Here is a 22,274-nt window from a genome sequence, read left to right as displayed (position 1 = left end):
GATGGCAAACAAGTGACTTTATGTCAGATTCCTGTTTCTTGTGGAGTGAACTGTGTGCAGTGTGTTGCAAAAAGAGCCATGCTGAATTGCCAAGTAGGCGCTAAGCAGAAAATGTGTTTATTGATATGTTATGCATAATTTAATAGTTAGTAATTGAAAAAAAGTAACATCATCACTTCTATGTCAAAATAAAGCTCTGCATTTAAAGCCTAACAAATCTTTTTGGCATTTTTGCAACAAAATGAGACGCACATGTACTATTTGAATTTTCCATTGCGAAGATACAAAAACTGGTGTTTTTAGGAATGCTAAACTCTATAGGCACATTGTCAGTTTGAAGTTTGAAATCTTAAAACACACTTTTTGTAAATAACTACACACATCTACATTAGACACATCATTCCGAACTAAAAGCCTGAGTGTGTTGTTTGTTTAATGCTGCCATTGAAATGCAACACTCAATTATCAAATCATCTGCACCCAGAACGCACCTGAGAAAACACCTGTGACCAATTAGATCACTTAGAAATCAGAGCTTGCAATTCAGTTTTGCTCTATAATGTGCACAACAATAAAGGGCAATTTTGGAGAGAGATAACTGTAATTCTGATATACTGCATTTTGTTTACAGTGCAATACAGTAACTAGTACTTTTTGTGATTGCTTGCACACTAAAGCTAAGAGTGAATGGAAGCACTATAAAAAGACCAATGGAAGCCGACACGTATTAGTAATTGAACAACATTGTAATTCATGTTCTTCGTTTTCTCTGACAATATCTCTGAAAACTCAAACCCAGACTAAATCATTAAAAAAGAAGAGATGTTGAAAGTGTTTTAGATCACACTGAGCACAGCCATGTGAAACAGGTTCAAAGAGAATCAGATCATATGAACCGTGTGTGGCATTCGGTGACAAGATTGGGTTTTTTATAAATTATTGTAGAGTTTTGAATGTAGATCTGAGGTGTTCAGACACTGGTGTGTGTGGTTGTGCGAATTGTGTGTAGTGCTTTGACAAAATGAGCCTTGTTTTCACAATCGTGCTGAAGGAATTGTAAAAAAAAACTATAATGCATTTGTTTTTTTTACTTTCTTTCATATAAGCTAAATAAATACTAACAATTGCATCGGTCTTTCCTGCCCATATCTGTTCTCCAGAAAGAGAAGAAAATGTGATCCTGCAGCCAACCAAAGACCATGTGTGATTGTGTAGATTCATGCAGCTTCATATGAGAAAAACAATTGCCAATCTCATGAGAAGTGGTCTGACCTTGTAGGTTCAACAGCTTTATTGATTGCAGATGTCAGACAACCTAACATTGGGCAGCAACTTTGGACCCTGCAAAACAACGTACTCACATCTACACACACGCACACACACACATGATGAGTCAATGGAAAGCTGGTGAAATGAGAACTAAAATATTTATAGGTAATGAATATTCAGCTGAGAGTACTTTTGTATCATCCCCCACAACAGTTTTACAGTTAAAACAGTTAAAGCTGCTTAAATAAATGGAGCAGCCGCACAACCTAAACATTGGGGATGTCTCTGTGAGAATAAACACGTGATACGTGGCTTGTCGGTCTCTATGGATTCAAAGAGTTTTAGTTGTCTAAAAGCATGATGTAAATGTGTACATCTCCATCATGCTGTCAAATCCCTGAATATGAGAGCGCAGGGAAGACTTCCTGTCTGAGAATTCATAACACACGTTCCATTTAACAATCCCCTCTTCTCACCCTTAACCACACTTAACACCTCCCATCCGCCCGTCCTCACTAAAGCGAAAGCATTAAAGCAATTTCGATTCGCTTATGTGTTGCCATTGGCAGAATTTATAACCAAATGAGCTGCGCTGAAAATGTCTGTTCAGATTGACATGAGGACGTGGGCAGTAATGTGTGCCGCCACCTGCTCCATTCCCAATGTTTTCTGCTCAGCGGTGCAAGGCCACAGGCAGTGAGTCTAATTCTGTCTGCACTGCCAGTTCAAGATTTAGGGACCTCTTACCAGGGCAGTAAAGGCAACAGGAGATGACGACGTCAGTGCAAATTAATCTTCAAACTTCAAGGTTGGCCCAGAAGTAGAGATACTGACTATCAACAAACTACTGTGGGAGACTCTGTTGGGTTGATTCCTGGCACTGGGTGAGAAGCGCAGGACATTACACTTTTCACACTACTGCCAGGTGGCTGCTGTTACAGACTACAAACACTGCTTACGAGTCCTTGAGTAAAACACTAAAGCCCAAATTACTGTGAGAGTGATGCAACCGCTAAGAGTAAGAGTAAGAGACTGTTTGGCCTCCTTGTGCCTCTTACAGCTGCTCTCTATGCTGGCTCGAATACTAACTGTAACAACTGTGATTTTCATATCTCTGGTAAGAAATACGTTATCTGGCACATACTGCGGGTTGATATTCAACTTCTCAATGACTCACTTGTGTGAAGCTGCCTTTTTGTTTCAACGGTCGTCTCTGCATCACAAACACTGCGAAATTATATAATTCAAAGGGGGCCTTCTCAATAAACATATTCCGCACACAGGAAAACTGATCGAGCAAAGACCAGCAGTGGTCACAAGTAGACCCTCACTAAGGCCGACTAAAAGACACTTAACAGGACATTTGCTTTGTAACACTACAAACCACAGCCTCTGAATGGCCATTGAGTTGAATCAACACCTTAAGCACAACTGACCATCATGAGTTTCACCAAATTTGTCTGTATTTCGTTATTTTGCCCATTGCATGTACATGGATTCATTTAGTGCTGCGACTGTACAGCGTGTCTGCCATTTCAATCTATTCATCATTGCGTGGCATTTTTAAAGCAATCAAAATAAGTCATTCTTGCAGTAAATTACTTGATATCATTAATGAAAGTGTGCTAGAGATAATTATAGCCTCGGTTGCACAGCAGAGGTATTGTAAGTGCTGGAAAATTATGATCCAGTTTAGGTTATGACCACATTTCCAATAAACCATATTGCTTCCTGTTGCGAAGGAGATGGCCACTGTTGACTCCCCCAGGCATTACCCTGGATTAGTTTGTTAGAGTGAGCTGAAGCTGATAATGGATGGAGTAGGTGTTTCATCAGTCTTTCACTCACACCATCATCCGTTGTTGCATGAAACCCTCAGATGTATGAATACTGTCCTGTCCATCCTTTCTGCCATAAACCAACCTCTTTGTGTCATAAATGTAAAATAGAATCCCTACAATACAATGTTAATCCAGTGAAATGCATGGAGACATTCCCAATTCCTTTTTTTTGTTCAGGTATCACATAATCAATGTCTCAACATATCTTACAGGGTTTTTTTTGCACTGAGGAGCTACAATTTGTTGTTTTGTACTGAACTCCCGCAGGTTTTTTTATATTCATTAGGGTTTTTTTTTGGCATGGATGTCATTTTGGGTCACATTTACTGTTCACTGTCTATGACTTGTCCCAGTAAACATTGACCTACTGTTGAGATCTGAATCTAAACAGCTCTGTGCAAAACACAACAGCATTCAGCTTGACAAAACTGGCATTCTTGTATAAGCAGTCAGTGTCAGCAAAACAGAGATATTTCCAGGGTTGACTGCTGTGGTGCGAAAACATGAGCAGAAAGAAGCATGAAACAGTTGTGATAATTTAGAGAATGTAAAAAACAATGAGATAAAATAATTCAGAAAAACAGAATCTAATAATTACCGTGAGTTATATTGTAATGAGGCACCTTTACTCTAAGTTCAATTCATCAACACATCAACCTTTTAGGTTTTTTAAATATTACCTATGATGATTCATAGATAGCCAGACGGACAGACAGACAGATAGACCTCACCTCAGGTCAGACCTCTCAAGCTGGTTTCTTACTGCAGGTCTCTTCTGTAGCCAAGCAAATGTTCCTTTATTGACCTTACAGGAGGATTTATCTCAAAGTGGATCTTTCCCATCATTAGCCTCGAGCAGAGTCTCCCTATCAGCAGTAGTAGAGAGTAAATTCTTGATCCTCCAGTAATGGACCTCCACAGCCATGGAATTGCAGTATGCAATAAAAGGTATTCTTGCCCATTAGTCTTCAATGCAAGCCTGTTGAAAACAGCCTGGCTAATGAACCATACCAGAAACTTACAAATAAACAAGGGAAAGTTACTGAGTCGATATGAGAAAGAGAAGGAGAGGGCATTCATATGCGTGTCTGATATATTTAAGTGAACTGGAGACAACATTCAAATCGATGAGAGATGTTGCTCAGCTGTATTATGGAAGAGAGCAAATGGGTACGGAAAAAGGGAAGAGGAGTTGTGATTTTTTTGAATAAATATCACAACAAAAGTGAGATAGATGTAAGTTTACATATGTGAAGCAATAGATGTTCAATTTTTCATGAAATAATAAAGTAGGCTGTATCGTGTTTCTTCCAGTCCTGACAAATTCACAAATTGCTTTCCATTTCATTTTCTGTGTGTGCCAGAGTGCGTGTGTGTGTGTGTGTGTGTGTGTGTGTGTGTGTGTGTGTGTGTGTGTGTGTGTGTGTCCTTTTCATAAAAGAGCCTCTTCTTCCCACTTCTTCAAATGCACGCATTTTCCCCACAAAGCCTAAGCAATTTCTGTCAGGTGTGCAGTTGAGCAACGTTCTGTGATGAAGAAACATCATAATTAACATCTTAAATCCCATTTGAAGTGTGTGCATTTGAGATTTCCTCCGCTACTTGGTTGGAAATTGCTGGGTTTTCGCTGTCTGTTAACCGACCTGCAGAGTGAGCAAATTAAGCCGTGATGTTTTCCCCTGCAAAACTGGGTTAAACATGGGGGTCGCTGTATTGTGCGATAAGCACAGATCTTGCAACCATTTGCACTTTTCTTTGTGCTCTCCCCAAATTAGACAAGCTAGTAATACAGGAGAATTTACACTGGGACCTCTGAATGGTTGAGAAATAAGACCTAATGACTTTTGCAGCTTAACACAGCCATTTAAGGCACAATGCTCATTGCAATCATACACACACACACACACACACACACACACAATGAAGGAAGTAATACCTTCAGGGGGTTGCTATTAAGATGGTTAATCCGTGGGCCTCGAGAGGAGCAGGATAAAATATTCCTGGAGGAAGCTTTTCACAACAAGCTCCTAGGATCAAGTGCATGAATAAATTACAGGCATAATTAAAGGAAATGTCAAATGGCTGCTGTATGGAGCATTATTAACGATGCCCTGGCCATGTTGAAGGAACCTGGGTCTGAAATGAGGATGATGAATGTAGGTTTAATGGGGCTCCTAGTAGACTGAGGGACTGCGGGACCTAAAGAAGAGGGAAACAGTGTTTGTGACTAAGAGAAAGAGACCTGAAGAAAGAGTGAGACAAAGAGTAAAGAAGGACAGTTGAGAGAGTGTGATTGAGAGGAGGAAGCGAGTCGGAAGAGAGAGCAGTTTTTTATTCAGTCTTGTCATGGGAGATACATCCTTTCGCCATGAACCAAAGCTGTCAGCGGATGCTTATCAAACACAGGGAAACGTCAACTTTTGCAACTCAGTAGCAACCCAATTTCTTTCAGTTGGCGAATGCAGTTTTTGAGTTTCTTGTCAAGCCCAGCGAAGTCGATTTTCTTTGCAGAGCCCAGAATCACAAATTTGCCTCTTCGAAATCTGTACAAAATACAACACCCTTTATTTATCCCTAGAAACTCCAATCAGATAAGAGCGGGAAAAAAGAGAAACCTCAGGTAGAACAACAGATGATGAAACCCTCTTCCAGGATCAACAGACATCTAATATCTGAAGAAAAGACAGAGGCAGACAGAAGAAGCAGTTTCAGCATTACAATATAAAGAAAAAAATGGCAATTTTAGGCAAATAATACACTTAAGTAAAGTAAATAATTCAGTAAATATTAAGAATTTCTGGCCAAATGTAGAATGTTTGGAATACCGTGGATCAATTATGCACAATGGCAAAATCTCAGGTGAAACATCACACTCCTATTGCAGAATAACAGTCAGGTAGTGGCATAAACAGGCTTTCTCCAAAGCAGGCTTGTCATAGCATGAAAAGCACAGGTGTTACCAATAACATTAACAATAGCTCTGTTCCATTCAATGGCAGCATCCTGAAACGGAAGCAGCAAAATTGAATTCATTCTATTTTTTTGCATCTGTGCTTTCCCTGCTGTGACACGTCAAAAAATGTCAGTGAAAAAGGGCATATTAGAAAGGGAGAAATGTCAACAACAATAACACCATCCATTTGCATTTGTGTGTTTTAACCGCAGGTACCTGCTCCATTACATTTCCGTAACAACCAGGTCTGTTGATTTGTTTTTTTGTGCAGTGAGTGGCACAGCGGGAAGCAGGTTCAGTTGTACACACAACACTTCAGTCTCCTCCAATCACAAAACTAGTTTGATGATGTCACTCAAGCCCACAAGCATGCCCCGCTTGCACCCAAAAGAAGAAGCCACGCTCACACATTTCTGAGTCATTTTAACACCCCACTCTGCAGCTCTATGTATTCAGCCACTTGCAGCTCATTATACTGGTTGCCTGGTGCATGTGTGCTTCAGTCCCGATGGCTCTCACTGACCCCACATATTATAACTAGCAGCCACTCCTAGTTTTCTCTACCACTGTAAATTCACATATTACGGGTTTGTTTTTAGGACATTGTGCCATGTGGTTTCAGATCTCAAAGTTGTCTCTAATAATAATTGAGTACGAATCACTAAATCAGACTAAAGTGTTGCTGTTGGAAGAAAAAAACATTCTTAGGCATCATTTCTTAAGTGTTTAACACTCGAATCTCAGTATGTCTGCATACTAAATTAATGGGACTTTTACTTGAGGAGCCCTGGATGCCTGAAATAGCTCAAGTTTTCACCTCTACTGCTGTGAGTTTGGTTTGGAGAATAGCCTACTAGTGGTCAAATATGGCTTATTGCAGCTTTAATATTCCAAGTTCCTTTAATGTTCTAAGTTGCACAGCATGATTTGGACTAGACACTTAAAGAAAGTGCTGTTGGCCTTGGCTATAGACTTACTTGTGTTGTCTAAACCTCGGAGACACGCCATGTAAAGAAAATACAAACGAGCCCGTACTCCCTTAATAGTTGGTGAATCACGGAGGCTCACAGTTCCGTTGCAATGCTGTGGTCTGACGCAGAGGGGCGCAGTTCGCCGCCAGGTGCGTCTTCCTCCTCCTCCTCCTCCTCCTCCCGCACCTTCCCATCCCAGCGCTGCTGGTTCTGGTCGCTCCGTCGCCTCTTCGCCGCCGTGCAGCCCACTTCTCCTTCGCAGGGGGAGCTGACTTGATGCGCATAATAAATCGTCCCTGCGAGATTCCCTTTCAAGCCCATTTCCAGACCGACGCGTGTTGGATTTGAGAGCGTAAACACAGGCGAGAGTCGAGCCTCTTAACTGGGGATGTTTCAAATGTGATTCAACACGGCAAACAACGTGGGTGTTGTGTGTGTGTGTGTGTGTGTATGTTTTGCTTTTTTTTTTTTGGTGGGGAGCGGAGGAGAAGGGGGAGCGCAGCGATATGAAACGCGTGTGTTTATGCCTCCTGCGTTACCCGTTATCTCTGACTGACCACCGGCTCAATTCTTCACCTGTGTGAACGACCTTGCGATTGTGACCGAATTTTTTCCTAAAAAAAAAAAAAAAAGGTTTCCATGGAGGATCAATCTGTCGCTTTTCCTGAGAGGGCTGAATTTGGTTCCTGCTGGTCTCAAGATATTTCAAGATAAGAGGTAAGACACAACAATTCTATTAGCCCATGAGCGCGCTTTGCAATTGTGGACGTGCCCAAATAGAGAAAGCTAAATTATTTACACAGTGATATTTATATGCTGAAATATTTATTGACTGTAAAGAGCTCACACGTCGACCTGTCTTGCCCCGCTGTCCCGAATTGGCCCATCAATTCCTTTGACAATGATTATTTAGGCTGGAGTAACGTGACGTGCCCTCCCAACTGCAGCCGATTCCTCCACACTAGGGTAGTCTGGTTTTGGAGGGGCATGCGTTCAGCCACAGGCACGTTGGAAATGTTGTTTTTAAATAAGGAGCTGTTTTCTGTCTCGGCTGTGCCTTTCCTTGTCAAACTGGTGTGTAGACGCTGTTACATTACTCACATTGTAGCCTCGAACTGCTTCCTGTGGTTCCTACCTGGTGTGGTGCAGCCTGGCTGCACTTTACCTCACCCTCTGAAATGTGTTGCTACAGGCCTAAACCAACACATTGGTGTGCATATGGTGCTAGTATGCACACAAAAAAAAACACCATACATGTGCAAGGACCCTATTCCAAATGTATCAGAGGGAGAAACAAAAAATACATTATTTAAGCCTTGAGAAGTGTCACAGCAATGATTGGCTGTATGCCTCCGGAGATACAGTAAGTGTAAAAGGTGCACACACACACACCATATCTTCCCTGCAACATTCACCAGGTAATTGCATACTAGTATGCCACAGTGTCAGCTGGAATGAATGCAGCTAAGGCCTTCAAAGTAAGTACACTCCCACTCTGCCAGCTGGGCTATTTGTTCAACCAGCGTGTTACTTGGATGCAGGCAGAGTGAGATGGAGGTGGTAGATATCGTGATTATACATTATTTAACCCAGTCAGTGGTGTCTTGGTAAAGGAAGGATCCCTCAGTGATTGAGAGTGAATCACCCTGTGAAGCTTTCTCACCTCCTCCTATCAGTGTCATCGTCAGCACCATTATCCATGAGGGCTAGCTGGGAGTGTGTGCGTGTTGGCTATGCGTGCTTGTGTGTATCGTGCGTGTGCATGTGTGTAAACAATATTACACAGTATGTACATGCAAATCTCTGAGTGATCTGCTCTTTGTTGTATCGCTGGCAGAACTCCACATTTTTTTGCGTTTGTGAATGATTTATTAAATCTGAATAAAACAAAGGAACTTATTGCATCAGCTGTTACGCGGTGGCATCCCTGACAAAAACCCATTACAGATGCAAACCATCACATGCATAGTCGACAGTAGTGTAATACCCACTGTACCTTCTTCCACACACCAATCCTCAGTCCTGAGGTGCCAGCAGTATGCACACTGTGGGCCTATCACTGAGGTTTGGCATGCAGGACTCGTCTTGAGAGGAAGCGTACCAATCCAATTTAGCAGACTTTGGGTGGAAGAAGAAAGGACCGAGCAAACATGAAAGGTAGGGAGGAAAATTCTGGTTGAGACCCCACGTGTCTGATTTGACATCCAGGCAGCTGACAAACAATTAGACCCTCAATAAGTAGCGCTCTGAACCAGGCTCGCCCCAGGATTAGTCCACAAATGAGCCGCACATCACGGCTTATGTCTTCTAAATGGGAAGCGAGTGTGTGTGTTATACGCGTTGTTCACGCGGTGAGAAAGTGAGTTTGGTGTGTAGGTGTGTGTGGGCTGTGTGACATTTAGCAGATTGGTGTTATTATCTGGCTCTGCCCTTAATATATCTTGAACACCTCTTGAAGAACTGTGTGTGTGTGCAGACCAGGCTTATTCATGCGCATGCTTTTATGCAGTACAACACTATTGTACATCGATGTGCATATACTCTGCACACGTGAATGTGCGCGTATAGCTGCTCACTTAACTGCTGTGTTATGGCTGGTTCTCTGTTGTGGGTGTGTTTGGCATTTCATAATTGCATCATTACTCGCTCGGTCTCCTGCAAGAAGTTGGTGCATCGCAATCTGCAGCACATGTTACAAGCAGACAGACACTTGCCCTTGATTATGGACCTGGATGGAACGGCTTCCTCATCAGGCTGTCTTGATTCACCGCAGCATGTGGGGAGACACATGCTGCGGTGGGTGAATCTAATTGATTGGATGGCACCCAATTCCCAGGTCCAAGTCTCCTCAGGCAGCCAGAGTGAATCCGTCCAAGTGAAGGATGAGCTTAGGTGTTGGTCGCCACCCTAATAGATTGGCACGGGCTTCTTCCCATATGCCTCTAGTATCACCCTCAGACATCTCTGACTGCAAGTTGGCCAACGCCCGGCACAAAGTGACACTTCCTGGATCTTCGATGATGGACAGAAGTAATGAGACACATCCTGCACCAAACCCCACATCCAATTTTTTTTATCATAGCTCTATTTCCACTTCTAAAATGTGCACTTCCCCTGTCTTCTACTGATGGATGAACACAAGACATAATGCTGAAAGTGGGATGAAAATATTGGTGTTCGCCGAGTTTTTTGTTTCACCACAAAGTCCTTGTTCCAACAGGTCAAGCTCCCCTCTCTCGGAGAACACAAGTGCCATTTCAAAGCTTATTGAATGAAAGTCTCATTTGCCCTTGGCTGCCAAAGATGACGTTGCCATGGAAACAGCTTCTACTGTTATCAATCATCGACTGTCTGGCAGGTAAACCACCTTTTTATATGAGTAATGATTCTTTCCCGTTTGGACATTTACAGTTTGCGGAATGATAGCTGAAGAGGCGAAAATCATGTCAGTGTCAGAGATGATAGGATGGCCCAGGTTTAAAGGGACACTCCTCAGTATTGACCTCCAGAAACAACACAGAAACAATACTCTCAATCTTCTTCCTCACTACCCTGGGGTTGTAACCTGTTTTGTTTCTTTTTCTGTTATGTTTTCCTTGATTTAATTAACACAAACCACAGAGCAAAGAACAGGATTAAAACATTAAAAACACATGTAATGTATAGCAATTTAGCAATGGATGGTTGATCTTTTATCATATGACAATGCAATTGTTTTAAATTCAAAGGAATGGCATCCTATCAATATTGTTCATCTGGTTCTCTCGGAAGAATCTGCACTTTGAGAGAACTGGAGATAATATGAAACGTACAGTATTTAGTCACTTCCCGTTTTCAGCAATGCATAACCTCATATTTTGAGAGAGCCCCCCTATTAGACCTGAATATCATATTTCCTCCAGAAGAACAGGGAATTATGGTGGCCAAACTTGATCAAAGCGGCACTTTTTCTGTATTGTTACGCTCAAGCTGTTACTGTTTGTCTGACAGATTGTCTGGACAGCGGATCATACCATGGTCCAAGATGGAGGATGGAGCCAGGTGACTTGTTCATTCCTATGGACTCCATAGAAGAAGAAGCTACTCTGACCTGTGACGCAAAGGGAACGCCCCCTCCTCAGTACAGGTAAGACCACATTCAAATTAAAGTGTGTGGAAGCAGTGACACTTCCAATGTATGTTTACTTTAACTATTAAACCAAGTGAAAGTCAATAATCCTAATATCTGTCTGAAAACTGGATTACACAAACACTATTTGCACCACAAAAACGCCGTCTTTTAGTCGTAAGCAACCATCACCATTTATTGCTTTTCTTTGTTCAAACTTAAAGGGACTCCAGCACAGAATCAGCAGCACTTGCTTCTCTTTCTCTCTATTCTTCACCTCACTATCATCACTGAAAGCACTCAGTGTCTTAAGAGGACCATGTTTAATGTAAAATACTGTGATCAGTGCATGAAACATAACTTTTGGGTGCGTGGGGACATAAGACCCCACTCGCATAACCTATGACTAGATATCGTGTTAGATGTTGGATATTGTAATATTGTAATATGGCATAAGAGTTGTCTTCTCCTGGTTTTAAAGGCTGCATTGCAGCAGAAATATGTAATTTCTGAACTTACAAGACTGATCTAACTGTCTATTATTTGCCTTTATTCACCTAGTCATTACTGATGATTATTTATCAAAACTCTCACTGTGTCAATATTGGTCAACCAATGGTCAATTGGCTTACAATAACGTTGCAATATTGATATTTAAGGCATTTGGTCAAAAACATTGTGATATTTCATTTTATCCACAACGCCCAGCCCCAAGATATGTGAAGAATGTGGCTGAAGAAAAGGAATAGTTATTTTTGTCATGCTTTGAGTGGAATGATGAAACATTCTTGAAAAGTGCTGTGAATACCAATGTATAAAGATGTTTCCCTTGGAATGGCAGGTGCTTGCTCTCCATTTCTTTTTCTCCAAATGAGACTGAGCTGCACACAGAGACTCTAAGCAGTGGCGTCATTACGGCTTTACTAACTCATATTGACTAACGCGCCGCCAATCTGCTTCTTGTCTCGCCAGATATTATCTTTAGCGACACACGTGTAGCATCTTAATGCATCTTTAAATCTCCTGTCATAAGACACTGTGAGACCAATGCAGGTTGCTAGACACCAGCGGGCATTGATTACAAGTGTCTTTGGACGTTCAACAGTGGAGTTACTATACGGCACAGCCAGCACAGACTGATGGTGGTGGAGTATGTGCGCTCATTATTTCAGGCTTTTCACGCTCCCCGCCTAAGACCAAGTATTTCCATGTGCTGATTAAAGGTGAGATGAGCATGTTTAACGTGGTGTCTTTTCAAGCTGGCTGTGCTGGGCTCTGCAAGTCCTCAACACCTCTCTGGCTCCTCTCTTGAAGTGTAAATAGGCTCACACTGCTCCCCCCCTCCTCCTCTCTTTTCTCCCTTCTCCTTTGCTCTGCCAATCCTGTCACTCACAAAGAGATGTGACTGTCATAGTATGCACACCGCAGCGGTATAATAACTGATGGGAGAAAACCACATCTTATGGAAAAGCATCTTCTCCTCAGCGGGTCATAACAAATGATGCATTTTATTTTTTTTAAAATCTGAACAGAGGCTGACATGCCTTACCTTTACTTGACCTGAGGTTTGAAGCCTGAGGCTCTGAGCGGCAAGGATGATCCAGAATACCTGAGTTTCTATGCGGTCAGATGGTCAGACAACATGTGCTCACAAAATGAGTCTCGGGCAGAGTAATTCGGTTATCGGTGTTGCTATTCAATCACCTGCTCACTGCAGGTGACTCTCGGATAAAGATAACGTGGTGACGCTCGGATAAAGATGATGTGGTGACTCGAGTGGAAGCCGACATGTAAACACACATATCGATGCATCACTAGCCGAGCCAACCCTTTTAATATTCATCGTACAGACAAGTCTCTGAAACTGTATAGCCTTAAGAAATACGGTTAACCCCAATACGTACAGAAAAACAGCTATTAAGTATAAGTGTCTTGAGTACGGCAGCAAGCACTCATCGACATTCAATGGTTTGGATATTCTTTAAGAAATTATTTTGGAGGTTAGACTTGAAAGCTTTTGGTAAGTTGGCCATTATGGCCTCCACATCTTTCATTTCCACTTAAGTGAGGTAGAATAGCAGACGGTGGCTGAAGGAAAGAAATTGTTATTTTGAGAGCAATGATGGAACATTCTTGAAAAGTGCTGTGTCCTTGAACCCATCAATACTCCTGAAGAGCATTTACAAAGAGATGAGTGTTGTGGTGGAAGAAAGGGTTTCTCTCTCTGAATAATAGGGCTTGTTTAAATCAATGAATTTATCTCATGTTTTTAAGAGTTCTTTTAGGTGCGTCGTTTACTTTATAACACAATCTTAACCTGCTGTGCAAAGTGTTGTTTTTTTTTTTTAAATGATGGATGTGATGGAAGGTGAAAGGGAGCATAAAAGGCATCCTTTGTTACGTGAGCCCAGTGTTACCTCCTGCCAAGTGCTAATGTTTTGTCCTAATGAGAAGTCAAAGGTGGAATAATGTCACATTATGTAAATATAATGTGACAGAGAAGAGGTGATTGTGGTTAGGACTGATGATAATATCTAGGATGGCTTCTAAAACCTTTATCTCCTGCTTCCCTTAAATAGCCGAAGACAGCTTTGTGTGTGATACTCTAAGATTAAACTTTAATGATCCCTGTGGGGAAAATGAGATCGCTGCAGCAGCAAATAGTGGTAGAGCAAAATAAAGAAAACTGAAAAAGGCACAGAAAAATACATTATAAATAAGAAATGTGCATTTTAATGGTTATATAAACACATAACTAATATCACTAGAGTATGTTATAGCATTATGGATTACAGAATAACTAGATCACAGGGACAAAACAATATGCGACGACCGTGGAACACGTGCAAATTAGATAGGTAGAAGCATGAAATCATCAAACGACTTGCAGTTTATAAAAAATGTGAGTCGGCAACAATTTAGGACTGAAATAAAAAAGACAACAGAGACCATTGAAATGCTTATCCGTGTATTTACTTTTTACAGATCTACACACACTTATTAAACTGCCTTTTCCAACTTACTCTTTATGACTTTATGAATATAGAAATTACTTTTGTTTGAAACTTTGTTTGGAAAGTTGAAGCACTGCAGGAAAATAATCAAATGTGAAAATTACAACCGCAAAGTTCACGCTGTTCTTGCTTCAACCTGCGAATTCTTTGAGCACACATGTACAGTATATTATTCTTGCTTCAAGTGAGTTACTTCAGTGAGTTGTGTTCTCCAGTCACCTCCTGTCAGACCACCTTGGTTGGTAGAAAGAAATGGACAGTATGTTTTGCCAGGGACTGATGGTGTCTTTGCCCTCGCAGATGGTCATTGAATGGGACTCTCATAAATCTGGGCCTGGATCGCCGGCGGCGTCTGTCTGGGGGCAACCTCATTATAAGCAGTCTGGACCGCTACCAGGATGTAGGACTGTACCAGTGTATGGCGTTCAACACTGTAGGAGCTATCCTCAGCAGGAGAGCAAGTCTGCAGTTTGCCTGTAAGTTGAAGTCAGTGTTTGTCACTTTTTATCAAGAAATGGTATGGAAGTGTAACTGCACTTAGCAAAAGATGCAGACAGATGCCGAACTGGGTGGCCGATATTTGCAATATTTATGAGGGCTGCCACATTAAATGCTGAAGTAACATGGGGGCGGCTTAAGCGTGATGACTGTTCTTTACTCGTGATCGTACATGCACACTAAGAATGACTACAAAAATCTGTGGTGTTTTATTGGGTATACTCTAGGGTAAAGTAGTCAACCAAATTCCTAAATGTAGTGCATGAAGAATACCTAAAGAAGGGCTAAAACTATAGTTTGACTGAATTATAATATGCTTCTTTCTACCGACATAAGAAAGGAGAGTGATGCAAATCACTAAATTTTAAAACAACTGCATTGCCACAAAAATAAGACCGTATATACAAACTGCGATTTGTCTCACATCTTTGGTGGTGAAACCAGCAAGAATCTTCAATGAAATAAGAAATGAATACTTACTATTGATGTTCTATCCATTAAGGCTCCTTCTATTCATGCACATCTCAACTAAATAACATTTCACACCTTCTCTTGGCGGGATCCGGCCATGCAGATATTTTTGGTTGTATTTGACAAGCTTTAAAGATAAGCACTGCTGAGACATAATAACTTTAAAAAAAAACTCAACCACGATGAGTGTTTGCAGAAATAATTTCTCGGTTACACTGTATTATCTACACGCCTCTCTGATAGAAGTTTTACCTATTTTCACCTTCAAACGAACATAGTCTGACTGAAAACTTTGAAAGTGATTAAAGCCAAGTCTGTGGATTATACAGATATACCTGCACAGCTAAATACCACCAGGGGTAGGTAGGAAAATGTGTGTGTGCTTTTTGTGATCCTGATCCTTTCACTATAAGCATGCACTGAACAACTGTGTTTTTTATGTGACCTTATATAATAATAATAACAAGTAATTGTTACTTTAACATACTAGTATAGCTACACAATACTACATTATACCACATTATGCCAAGGTCAAGTGGTTACTCAGCTTTCTTAGACATGTACACAACTGGAGTTATAACCCGTTCTTACCAGTCTAGCTCTCATGTCATAAAAAAACTACATCAAATATCGCATTCAGGTCCTGAGCTAAAATTTCTGCACTGTATTTTTTGTGCTTTACAAAACCCCCTCATATGAACAGGCACTTTTCTCTGTGTCTCTCTGTGTCTCTCTGTGTCTCTCTGTGTCTCTCTCAGGCATTCGCCGAGGTGCAATTCTCATGACAATTTCCTCATGGGCTTGTGCCAGTGTCTTGCTGAAAGCTTTGGCTCAGCTCTGTTTCCACTCTGATATGTGAATATCCGGCAGTGATCTTTCTTTTCATTTTTCTTTCCCCCTCAGACTTAGATCATTTCAAAGTCCACACCAGAAGCGCAGTGTCGGTCCGCGAGGGACAAGGAGTGGTGCTTCTTTGTGGAACGCCCACTTCCTCAGGAGGTAAACGATCACCGTAATCTCCATCTGTGCAGTTCTTTAAAGTTCCTTTATATAATCCCATCTAATGTCACGTTGTATTCTATCCACGATCATCTGTGTCCCTGTTTTGTCCTCCAGACCTTACGTATGCATGGGTCTTCAATGAGTACCCGTACTTTGTTCAACAAGACAATCGACGTTTCGTCTCCCAGCAGACGGGAAACCTTTACATTGCCAAGGTGGAGCCCACTGATGTGGGTAACTACACTTGCGTCGTGATGAACAGCATCACAAAGGGCAAAGTTCAGAGCTCACCCACGTCTCTGATCCTCAGGACAGATGGTAAGACTCAGCCCGCAGCCATGATGTGACAAGTATGCCTCTCAGCCTTGTATTGAGGACCTTTTCCTTTCAAGGTGGCTTTAATCATCGTACTTGCATGAGTGCTCTTTGTCCTGTCGTGCCTCGCTGTGGTTGAGTCACCGAGCGCTAATGCTTGTAAGTAAATAGTTGCTCCTCAATGTAGGCCAGCAAACAAAGCACCCAAATCTCTTCTTTGCTGACTTAGCTTTCTTATGATTCGCATTCCCTTTAAAAGCTTTCCCCGTGCTTTCACTTCTCAAGCCGGCTCTCTTTGCTCTGTTGTTCTATTCTATGTTACGCCTTCATGGAAAGAGTGAATAAAGATTGCCTCGGAATGAATTAAACATGAGCCGTACGTCACTGGACCATTACATTGAGTGTTCTGGTGGCTCAACCAGTTAGTTTCCACTCAACGTACTGTACATGTAGCTGAATAGATTTAAATCTCATCGCATCGCTTTCTGATCCCGGCCTTGACTGTCTTAAAGACTGATGCAAACAATAAAACACCAGAGGTTGCCCACTCAAGTTCTGAAACAATAGATAAACAGCCAGACTAGCTGGAAAAAAAAACAAGATTTCAAATTCCACTCTGTCTATTCCACCAAGAAGAGATTTACATTTTTCCTCGCTGGTATTTCACTGCACTCTCGCGACTGCACATTTAAGTGATGTACTACTTTGAGTTTACCCATGAGAGAATGTTTGCTCATGTGTCTTTTATTTCTCCTCTGTTAGTTTTACACTGCTATTGTTTGGTCCGTAATGCAAGCCATATTGCTTGTAAGTCATGAATAATGGAAGACTGAGCAAGTTCTTGTGCTTGCTCTTCATAGGAGTGATGGGCGAATACGAGCCGAAAATAGAAGTTAATTTCCCAGACAATGTCCCCGCCGCGAAAGGATCAACAGTTACGCTGGAGTGTTTCGCCCTCGGGAAGTAAGCTGAATTCCTTGAAGCATGTTTTCAATCTTCTGCTGTCTTTCATTCCAGGCCTCTGGATTTCTATATAGTAAAGTCACCGTGGCAATTATATTTCTTAGAATATGGCGTCAAGCCATGTTTGGTCAGAAAATCATGTGAGACAGCTTTTTTTTCTGTTGTCGGATCGGGGTAACTCCAAACCATTCATCAGAAGGGCAAAAATACAGTGAAAAGGCTTTTAAGCTCAATCAAATACTTTATTGCTGCCAGATTATTACAGACACCTGCAACCTGAGTGACAGTCTTGAAAAGGAACTTGAATCAGAGTCTCTGCTGAGGCTTTTGTTCCTCTGTCTCTTCCAGCCCTGTCCCAGAAATCACCTGGAAGAGGGCTAACGGCGTTCCCTTCCCCAGTAAAGTCAAAATGAAGTACTCGAATGCGGTGATGGAGATCCCCAGCTTCCAGCAGGATGATACAGGAGGATACGAGTGTGTGGCTGAGAACAAGATGGGCAAGAACATAGCCACTGGTCGACTGGCATTCTATGGTACGGTTGTTCAGGCTTGCTAAGACAACACAAAACATGTTACTGATATTAAGAGTTGTGTTACATCTTTGTTATGGTCCATCCATCCTGCTGTTGCCGTTAGCATGTGACACCAAGAATAGTTTGAAGTGGTTGAGAGTTGTTATTCGGTAATATGATAATAGTTATAATTTTAACAGCTCATTGTTACATACACAGCCGGGGAAAAAGTCATTACTTACTTGAGCCATGGCTTACTGAATCTGTGAGAGAGGGAAAATGACACCTGTGTAATTGGACTTGATGGTATGTAAAGTGCCCGCGAAGTGAGCTTATTATGAGCACAACACTCTACCCATGAAAATTCCTTAAAAGCTGTAAATATGTAAGAGGTAAGAAGCCAGGGGGTTGTGTGTGCTGGATGGGAAACAGACCGGGGTGATCTTTATTATACACAGAATTAAGGTGACAGGTTGGGGTGAGCGGAGACGTCGGGTGCACTTCAGCCGTCATGGGAGCATTTCTGCTTTGTGGCGCAGTGCTTTGTGCTAATCTCGAGTTGCCACAGGCTGCTGACATATTTAAGTGATGAAACTGAGTGATACCCTACATTCACTGCTCTCTCCTCTTAAAAGACAAACCTGTTCTCCACAAGCTTTACGATTTCCACTTATTTGAGCTGTCAATCTACGCATTGCTTTCCTTTGAACTATTTTGGATGAGGACTATTTGGTGAGATAATACAGCTCCTTTAAAATCTGTCCCCCTGGTTTTCTGTCAGATAATTCTCAGGAGTATATTTCTGTTCCCTCAGCCAAGCCTCAGTGGATGCAGGCCATGAAGGACACAGCCCTGGCCATAGAGGAGAGACTATACTTGGAATGCCGAGCCAACGGCAAGCCCAAACCCTCCTACACATGGCTGAAGAACGGCCAACAGCTACTCTCAGAGGTAAATTACTGCCTGTCTTCCGCCACCTACCAATGTTTCATTTTAATGACTTAATCCTCAGCTTCAGTTCATCCTTTCACTCTAGAGAGCCTGGCGTCAAACGCGCGGCTGTTTTTCCAAATGCAATTCAGAGCGAGAGGAGAGGGTAAACATCTGAGGTGTGCCAGTGATGAGGCATGGATGTAACTGTCTCTTATTGTGCTCTACCTTGGCAGATTACACAGTCTTAGTGAGTGGATCAGTGTAGTCCCTGGGAGATTGCTCCATTTCATTTGAATGGATTCGGTGGTTGTTTTTCATTATTCATGGTGCATGTTTTAGCTCTTCCAGATTTAAGGACAATGAGTTTAATCTACTGTGAAATACACTGTGTACCACTGCATACCTTACAAAAGACCACCAGGGAAATACACAGTGTTAAACTTGACTTGTTGTTTTATTTTCTTAGTAGCATTTCATAATGCTCAGAGCAAGTCAGATTTTGTCATTAAAATACCTTTTTTAAATGCCATTCTTTAATTTGATTTATGAATATAGTGGTGCAGGATGCCATCAGTTAATAACCAACATCTGTCATTCTAAACTCACGAGGAAAAACTGTGCAGGTAAATATCTGGTATCCAATCATGTTTAACAGTAATAAGTTAGTGTTTTAGTTTTAATATGGTGCAGGATTTAGAATGTGATAACCTTTTTTTCTCTGTTCAAAGAGCAGTATTAGTTTCACTAGTTTTCATGATTTCAGTTTCAGATTTACAGTATATGGCTTATGATAAGCATACTGTTGTGTGAATGCATATTCTTTCATTCAAAGAGAGAGCTTAATCCTCACACGCCACACAGCAATAATATGAGATGGGACTGTGATTCGTTTAGCAAAAACCTTACACGTAGCACCTCAAACAACATCTATTCTATCAATAATGTCTGATGATGCATGCACATGTAAAAATAAATTACTTTTATAACAGGACCCTTCATTTAGCCACACATACACAAATCTTACATGCTCAGTTGTCACTACAGGATATTATTACAAGCTGTAAAGACTGGTTTACATGATGGAGAGAACAAGCATGTTTGGAAAAAAACGTTGTTTCAGTTGCTGCAACAAAATCCTGATTTGATCCACGCCCAATGACAATGCCTCGAACCCATCCGATGCATATTGAGCTTTGCCAGAGAGGAAGCTACATTTAAGTCTTAAGCAATAATTGCTTTCTTGTATCCTCTTTCTTCACAGGACAGAATCCATGTGGAGGACGGAGTCCTGTCAGTGTCGGTGCTGACACTATCCGACGCCGGCATGTACCAGTGTGTGGCTGAGAATAAACACGGCGCCATATATTTCGCTGCTGAACTGATGGTTTTAGGTGGGATGGCATTTATCTCTCCCTTAAATCCTCCAATCATTGTTGTCAAAGAATCTTAAAGGTCATTTTACTGTCATTCTTAAAGGTTATCTGGATTAGCAGATAATGGGGTCAGCAAAGAGGGTTTTGTGGGGCCAAACACATTTAAAAAATCTTTTCCCCTTCATGGTATCCTGATTTACTTTGATGTTAAGGTGAGAATGGGGTGATTAATACATAATTCCCAGTCTAACAATAAACAGTAAAACCAATTATAAGATACAATATTTGTTTGGACATATTTGTCTGTCCTCGTGAATCCATTTTCTACATTGAAAATTGACTTACAATCACCAGTAGCGACTCGTTTTTATGTTTATTTTTTTTCCCATCACACATCTTTCAAATGTCTGTCTCCGTTACTTTACAATTTGATGATTTTTGCAGATCAAACTGAAGCACGCCTCAATGCCCTTTGAGATTTGCTGCAGCCTTGCACTAAAGACGATTTACTGTTTCCACACAGCCTCTCCTCCAGACTTCACAGGGAACGTCCTCAGAGCTTTGCTCAAAGCCAAGGCAGGAACTACAGTGACTTTAGAGTGTAAACCACAGGCCTACCCCATCGCCAGCATTTTATGGAAGAAAGGGAACCTGCCTATCCACACCAGTGACAGGTAATGACTGAACTGAAAGTTGCTGTATGTGTTCTGAGACCACTTTTATGATGCCATCGCATTAGACCAATGGCTGTTCAAAGTATACCAATACAACCAATTCAGTATTTTTCCCACCTGAGCCCTTTTTTGTTTTGGTCGAATTGTGTAAGTGCGGTGAATATTCACCAAACTGCTCAATGTCTATGATGACGTAGTACACCGACATGTAGACAAACTGAGAATCAGAGTTTATCTAATGATAAAAAATATTTTATTTGTTCTTGGAAGTTGTATTGCAAAGCTGCTGTCTCTGTTTGTGCACTCCTATAGGATCACACTTTCCCCAGATGGAACATTGAGGCTTGCCAACGTGAGCAAGTCTGATGCAGGCAGCTATACGTGCTTCGCTAGGAATAGATTTGGCATGTCGAGTACAACTGGAAGGCTCCTCGTTACCGGTAAGCTCGGCTGTGAAATAGCAGAATGAACGCTTGTGCATCCCACTGAGTTAGCAGAATGTGTCGCTCAGTCTGGATTAATGCAGGAGAGAGCTACTGTACCATGAGAACTTGAGTCAATAACTGGTGGGTCGAAACATAAACAAACTTCAAGTTTTGCTTTGAGGAGCTTGTCAAAACTAGGGAATTCTCTGTCCTCGAGGGACTCTGCATAATTAAGTAACAGCCTTAAATGTTTTTAGATACATTTTTGAAGTGTTTATTTATTCATTTTAGGGGGGGGGGGTAATGGTTACCCAAACTCAAGTGCAACTTGAAAGAAGAGCTCTTGTTTTTCAGTGAAGTTCTTTTGAGCTGCTTTGTGCGGCTGCATTCTGCCGCGACTGCAATAATGCACTTGGAAGGTGTTTGAGAAAATACTCTATCATTGTTTTCCTCAAAGCGTTTGAAACAACCAATTTACTGCAACAAATGAAAGTGCCCTGAGTGCAGGCAATGAAAGCGCTAGTGAGGAGGTGTTACAGATGCTGTTATTGTCGAGCGTGTGTTTCCAGTGGAGTGATAGGTGAGTGTTCTCTTATTGGTTTTATTAATGTGCTGGACGCTATTGTCGGCCGCTGTAACTGCCAAGGCCCGTTATTTTTTTTTAAATGCCGGGCTTATTTTTCAAGACCATAATGCAGTCAGCGACACAGAGCCATGACCCAGACATTGATTATCACCAGCCTAAGAACTGAGGGGACATTTTTTTACATGTGATTTTCAAATCCCCTCAGCAGATTCATTATCTTGACTTTTGAAGCACGACAGACTGAGCCCAATGATTGCTATTGTAGACTTTGAAGCAGCGCCCTTCATTTTGGTCGTGGATGCACAGAGCAGCCCATTACATGAAGTTTTATCTGATCTGCAGTGTATTGTAATTGCTATCAGGATT

General features: G+C 41.6%; 1 protein-coding gene across 2 annotated transcripts in view; it reads left to right on the top strand.

The window, feature by feature from the left end:
• The first annotated feature begins 7,236 nt into the window (after positions 1-7,236).
• Positions 7,237-22,274, top strand: part of cntn3a.2 (contactin 3a, tandem duplicate 2) — a 30,217-nt gene continuing 15,179 nt past the window's right edge. Inside the window, exons 1-12 of one of the 2 annotated variants that reach the window (XM_031844672.1) lie at positions 7,237-7,455; positions 7,668-10,392; positions 11,025-11,160; positions 14,457-14,632; positions 16,029-16,124; positions 16,242-16,445; positions 17,303-17,405; positions 17,754-17,938; positions 18,732-18,868; positions 20,112-20,241; positions 20,747-20,897; positions 21,210-21,337. In XM_031844672.1, coding sequence (XP_031700532.1) covers positions 10,338-10,392; positions 11,025-11,160; positions 14,457-14,632; positions 16,029-16,124; positions 16,242-16,445; positions 17,303-17,405; positions 17,754-17,938; positions 18,732-18,868; positions 20,112-20,241; positions 20,747-20,897; positions 21,210-21,337 — 1,501 coding nt within the window. In that variant the 5' untranslated portion in view covers positions 7,237-7,455; positions 7,668-10,337. Of the gene's footprint in view, positions 10,393-11,024; positions 11,161-14,456; positions 14,633-16,028; positions 16,125-16,241; positions 16,446-17,302; positions 17,406-17,753; positions 17,939-18,731; positions 18,869-20,111; positions 20,242-20,746; positions 20,898-21,209; positions 21,338-22,274 lie in introns of both variants that reach the window. The other variant, XM_031844671.1, reaches the window with a different exon arrangement.

Source organism: Anarrhichthys ocellatus, unplaced genomic scaffold (genome assembly GCF_004355925.1).
Source record: "Anarrhichthys ocellatus isolate YVR2014 unplaced genomic scaffold, GSC_Weel_1.0 scaffold5, whole genome shotgun sequence".
Lineage (NCBI taxonomy): Eukaryota > Metazoa > Chordata > Actinopteri > Perciformes > Anarhichadidae > Anarrhichthys > Anarrhichthys ocellatus.
This window is presented reverse-complemented; position numbering and strand designations above follow the sequence as displayed.